Below are 6,169 nucleotides of genomic sequence, written 5' to 3' on the forward strand. Positions count from 1 at the left end.
TACTATCCCTTTAAGTGGTGTTATTAAGTGGAAATTTAATGAAGTTAACAGCAATTTAACTAGTTATATAACAACTAATATTGCATGCATACAAAATATTCCACAAAAAGAAACACTGAGACCATTAACAACTGTGTTAGACAAGCAAAGACAGGCACTTTTCCCCAGATTCTTCAACAGGCTTTCTGCATACACTTTCTAGAGAAAATAAATGCAAGGATGAATAGAAAGTAGCCATACACACACACGTGGCCCTATGGTAAACTAAGGGTACTCCACCTTTTCGAAAATCCACTTTCTTGTGGTTATGAATACAGTGGGTGACTTTACACTTGTGGTACAGGAGTCCAGCCAGCAGAATAACACCAGCACATGCCATAACCAGCCCTAGAATGAAATATGAATGAAATATTAGCAAGAAAGATACAAATTGTAACTGATTACTAAACCTGGAAGCAATAAAGGAAGATTACACAAGCTGTAGAAGCTGTCTTTTTTCGTGTTGCTGGGAGAGGAGACTGTAGTTCTTGAAGCGGCCGTGGAAGAGATTGTGGTTGTCTGAAATGGGGTAGTATGGGCTTTGGGAGGTTCTGTCACCTCTTTCGAGGCATTATTGCAGACAACATCAGAAGTGCTGGTGCCTTGGTTTGCAATCCCACTTTTACACCTACAGAGCAAAAAAATAATGCAGTTCTCTTCATGAACAATCATATAGTTCAGTCGAAATGAAAATTCTGTCATCATTTACCCATGCCGATGACATTACAAACCTGTATGACTTTTCTTCTACATAACACAAATTTAGTAAAAAAAATCTTAGTATTTTTCTTGCCCATACAATAAAAGTTTAATTTTATCTACAAAAATAGCTGAAACATTCTTCAAAATATCTTCTTTGGTTCTCCAAAGGGGGAAAAAAATCATAGTTTTAGAATGACATGATGACACAATTTTAATGTTTGACTAAACGTCTCTTTGTAGTCTCAGTGCTGAATCATCAAACTTGCACAAGAGGGCGCTGATTAAGCATTGAAATAAAGCCACTGAGATGATTAATATGCTTTTGTGTCATCACTGAATTTCATTCAACTTTTACTGGGGAATTTTTATGCTCCACCTCAGTAAGTCGGCTATAACATTTGAATAGGGTCCCCTTTGTATATCTGGGTTCGGGGACATCGTTCCTTGTTGTCTCCCCTTGACAACAGCCCTTTGAATTGACATATGCATGAGGCTATAAACTGTATATCCTTTGAAATTTTTTGCTATTCATAAAAACTTACTCTCTCCATTTTTTACAAAACGAGTCACGTTTGTCTGTGAAGGAGCCATCCTGACATTTTTTGCATATTCCTAGAAGAGAGGCATAGTCCAGGTGTCATGAGTTGCTCTTTAGTGATTTGATGTGATTCAGTAAGGCAGGATTTAATGTGTACCTCTTTCATCTATTCCAGAACCTTTTTCACAAGCACAAAACTCTTCCTTTAGCCGATCAATGGGTGTAAAGCCTTTTATACATTTGCACTGAGTGTTACTGGTAGGTGTGCAAGCCTTGATTTCCTTACTACCTGAGGGGGGGAAATTATGCAAGTTATTGTTGAAAATAGAAATAATGTTTTTGTCTCTGACATAGCCTTCTTTGTACACATCAAATGGTGTAAATTAAATACCACATATTGGGTGGTTTACAGTATATTACAGCATTACATACATTATACAGTAACATTCTCAGTTACTAAATCTATCCAAAAAAAAAAAAAGACAGGGGCACTTACCTTTTTTACATTTGTTGCAGTTCTGGCAAGCCAAATGTGTTCCAGGTATAGAGCTGTATTGTTCTAGTGGACACGCCTCACAAATTTTCGTATTATAATTGAGCCTCTGACCTACAATTAAAAGATATCTTTAATGAGGTGTTATGTGACCAATATCCTTTCAAACCGAATAGTAAGTCCCAAATTCAGGTATTTAACAATAATCATACATACCTGGTGAACAAGATGCGCTTGCATTTTGGTGAAGCAACAGTAAACACAGAAAAGCTGAGAGGACTTTCATGTAGCAGAACATGACAGTAACACTGTCGAAGAGAGCTGGAACTGCACGTAACTCTCAAATGAGAGGAAACAGCGACTGAAACCTCTACCCAACAGACAAGGTGACATTTACCCCAACCTTGTATAAACAGGCAACTTCCCCCACTGTAACTTTGTTCCATTCACCCACATTAACTGTGGAAAAAAACATGTAGGATTATACAGTTATGCGTTTTCTTTAGTTGATAATGTCAAAATCCTTTAAATGAAGTTAAATGAAAATATATTTAACTTTATCTGTTCTATGTCTGACTGGTGCATGTCAAATGGTTACAAAATGAAATGTGAAATAAAAATGCTCTAAATTCAACACATTAACATTTAAAATAGAGATTTGAAGGATTGGCATTGCATATATATTTATTGCAGTTTTACCAATCTTCCTGGTTTAATTATCTGTTATTAACATATATATAACTGCCTCAAAATAATTTTGTAATTTGTATCACTTCTTTTTTTGTATCACTTTCATGAAACAGAAAAGGAAATTTAATTTAATTACTATCAGGCTCCAGACTGTTTTTAAATAGCTTATTTCTGTAAAGCATTTTTATTGATTTTAATTATTATCTTATTGTACAGCCATTTAATATTTCCAACATGCCAAATTCATTGTAATAACTGAGACTTATCTGACGGTATTAATTTAGTCCTTTCCTAACATTTTCAAGATAACTGTTTATAACTTTCATTTCATCTTTCCCCCCCTAAATTTTAGAAGACAAAGCATCTCACAGTTTACATTCGCTTCTTGACAACATCAGGTCTGGTATGAATTAATTGGATTGATCTTGATGAAGTAATCAAATTTAATGACACATTAAGTTGCTCTCTCTCTCTATGTATTCTAATGACTCAGATATGTTTTGCATATAGGAAAAGTCAACTCTTATGTAGCAGTACTGAAAACAGGTAGGTCTGACACATTTAGGGCAGAGTAGTAGTTGAGGTTCCTTGGTTTACTGGTCTGCTGTTTACAGGAAAAAAGAGGGTACGTTAGACATGTGCGGAGAATAAGCATATTCTGTTTTACTCTTTATCATCAGTTGAGAAATAATGAATTTGGATAATAGTACAGAAACAACACCAACACCAAAAACAAAATCACTGAAATGTGTTCCTGGGATTGGAAAATGAGTCTGTAAAAAGAAAGATAACAGCAATGAACGGCATCTTTCTCTTTGCAGAAAAGAGTGCAGAGCTTCCAGTTACGATGACATAGTGCAGATTTTATCAAAGCTTCTTCCGGTCGTCAAACAGAGAAGTTTGTGATCCTGCATTTAAAGGATTTAAATAGTCCTTATAACTATTTAAATCCTTTTTATTATCCTTTAACTATTTTAATATAGTTAAAGGATAATAAAAAGGATTTAAATACCCCCCCCTCTTCAGCTTTGAAGATAAAAATAGAAAATGAAATAAAGGTGATGACACATTAGATGGAGTATGTTCTTTCAGTTGACCTACTTCTGCTCAATTTCTTTTTTAATTTCTGCTTATCAGTTCTTTGTTTTTGTTTTTTTAAATCTTCAAAGTGACATATCATGAAAATCTGACTTTTGTCAGTGTTTAAGTGCTATAATCAGGTCCCCGGTGCATCTACCAACCCAGAAAACATGAAAAAGACTAATTTTTTCGGTAACCTCTTCAGCTTTGAAGATAAAAATAGAAAATGAAATAAAGGTGATGACACATTAGGTGGAGTATGTTCTTTCAGTTGACCTACTTCTGCTCAATTTCTTTTTTAATTTCTGCTTATCAGTTCTTTGTTTTTGTTTTTTTAAATCTTCAAAGTGACATATCATGAAAATCTGACTTTTGTCAGTGTTTAAGTGCTATAATCAGGTCCCCGGTGCATCTACCAACCCAGAAAACATGAAAAAGACTAATTTTTTCGGTAACTCTTTCTCTGCAAGCTTGTGAAAAAACGAGCCATGGTTAAAATTTGAGCAAAGTATGCTAACTGTTCTGTCTTTGGCTGCACTGACGAGCACAGAACACTGTTTACAGTCCCAGCCTCAGAGGAGACAAGAGAGCAATGGATTTATTGATTTATTTACTGTATCAAAACATGCAATTTTTTTTTACCTTCACAGACATAACCAACTGTTTTTGTAACTCATGTGTGTTTTTAACATAAACTTGAGTGTATTTGACAGAGAACATAGTTAAAGTCCGCGTGAAATCAAAATTTACAATATTTATTTTGTTAGTGCACATTGTTAGTGTTAAGGTGAATAATTAATCCTCTGAAAAAATAGTTTGTCTTGGTAATCTTTAATGAAAATCTGATCATTTGCTACCGCTCCAGAATGGCGCTCCTGCTCCGATGACCTCAGTTCGACATCAGAATTTGCTTAACCACGCCCCTCCAACAGTTCATTTGCTGCGAGTGAGAGATGAGAGGAGGAGAGCAAAAATAAACCCCGCCCTCTACTCAATATTCCGTTTCAGTTGGAAATACTTCACCATACTGAAATAAGTCGGCAGCAACTTCCAGTTCACACAGACTCTCATGCAGTGTGACAACCGCTTTCTGTGCACATGCTTTGGATGTGTGCGCTCAGAAAAACCCTATATCAGAAATTTAAACGAATACGGTTTAAAACGCATGATTTCAGTGCAATAGACATGATAATCAAAATCAAACATGTATTTTAGCAGAGTATCTGAGATACAAGCTGCAATTCTGGAAAAGGGGGCGGGGAGCAGGAGCTCATTTGCATTTAAAGAGACATACACGAAAACAGTGTTTCTGCTTCCACTCACAAGTAGGCATTTTCAAAATGATATAATAAATAATCTGTGGGATATTTGGAGCGGAAAATTCACAGACAGGGACACCTGAGACATATATTACATATTGTAAAAGGTGACAAAACAGGTCTCCTTTAAGGGAGCTATAAATTCAGTATAGCTCCAGTGCATTGATATTGAATTACTGAAAACAGTGCTAATATACTTTACAGACAATGCTGGGTTATATGGTAACTTTTGCTTTTTGCCACTGACCAGCCAACTGACAGACTTGAGGGAGTCAGTCTATAAATGGAAGTCAATTTTTAACAAAGAAAACACACTTAGAAAAATGCTTAGAAATTGCTTAGACATAAGAAAAACTCTTATCTGCTGCCAGGTATTACTTCCCTGAGCTCATGTTTGAGCACTGCATTCTCAACTCCAAACCATGTAAACAATACTAAAGATTATTACTATGGTGACGTTTTATTTCATAATTGTGGAAATTTTTGTATTTTAATAAAGGTATGGGACAAAAATCTTTTGAGAATTTATTTCTTGCAAGAAATGGTCAAAGAGTCATAAAGTCATTCAAAGTCGGCTGCAGTGTGACCACCAGAAAATACTTTAAATATTTTTACCCTAATCAAATCCGGATGCTTCCATTTCATCCAATCATAACGCATGTTCAACATATGTGTCCATTTAAGGTATCTACCTATGTAATGTATCTATGTCCCCTAGATGCATTTCTAAGTATTTAATGCAAATAATTTTCTTAGAAGCGAGCATGTAGGAGCTCTAAAATAGCATTCCTTGTCTAACACTTGTCTGCACACACACACATTTCCGCTTGTTCTTTTAGCACATCAAAATAAATCATGCATACTGATGAAGCATTCAGAGAGTCTAAAGAACATTCTTTGGTAAAATAAAGCGAATAATAGCTATAATAATAAAACTTGTGCATGAGCTGCAAATCAAACTTTCCACTCTTCAATCTCTCCATCCCTTGTGCCCAGGATGTGTAGGAAACAATAGTTTGGACCTGATGCTTTCACTATAACTATATATCCATCAAACATTCATTTTTCTTTTTTGAAAAAAAAAAATAATAATTCAGTCAGGAATTTGATTCTGAATAAAGATTTTTATCTTATTTTGATGATGAGAATGCCATACTACAAATTAATAAACTTAATTCAGAATTCAGACTATTAACTTTTGGTCCTGTGGACTTGCAAATTCTTATATTCCATCACACTCTTACATTTTTTTTTTTTTTTACACAAAATAAATTAAATTAGTTTATCATCATAGTTTTAAACATATAG

The 6,169-nt window shown here is 34.8% G+C and overlaps 1 protein-coding gene across 1 annotated transcript; it reads right to left on the bottom strand.

Annotated features, from left to right (window-relative positions):
• LOC107713486 (tumor necrosis factor receptor superfamily member 9-like) lies at window positions 1-2,110 on the bottom strand. Its single transcript, XM_016518999.1, has 7 exons — window positions 1,989-2,110; window positions 1,776-1,886; window positions 1,437-1,568; window positions 1,284-1,353; window positions 474-667; window positions 280-387; window positions 1-198 (listed from the first exon to the last, which is right to left on the bottom strand). Exons 1-7 carry the CDS (start codon window positions 2,068-2,070, stop codon window positions 137-139), a joined length of 759 nt encoding a protein of 252 aa, XP_016374485.1. The 5' UTR covers window positions 2,071-2,110; the 3' UTR covers window positions 1-136.
• Window positions 2,111-6,169: the final 4,059 nt, after the last annotated feature.

Source organism: Sinocyclocheilus rhinocerous, unplaced genomic scaffold (genome assembly GCF_001515625.1).
Source record: "Sinocyclocheilus rhinocerous isolate Xijiao unplaced genomic scaffold, SAMN03320098_v1.1 scaffold57, whole genome shotgun sequence".
Classification (NCBI taxonomy): Eukaryota; Metazoa; Chordata; class Actinopteri; order Cypriniformes; family Cyprinidae; genus Sinocyclocheilus; species Sinocyclocheilus rhinocerous.

Bases quoted from the DNA above. Each gene is read 5' to 3' on its own strand.
- LOC107713486 (XM_016518999.1), bottom strand. From the start codon at position 2,070: ATGTTCTGCTACATGAAAGTCCTCTCAGCTTTTCTGTGTTTACTGTTG. The intron at 1,354-1,436 runs GTACACATTAAA...CCTCTCTTCTAG, and splicing joins TTCTGGAATAGATGAAAGAG to GAATATGCAAAAAATGTCAG. The intron at 668-1,283 runs GTAAGTTTTTAT...TTTGCTCTGTAG, and splicing joins TTTTGTAAAAAATGGAGAGA to GTGTAAAAGTGGGATTGCAA.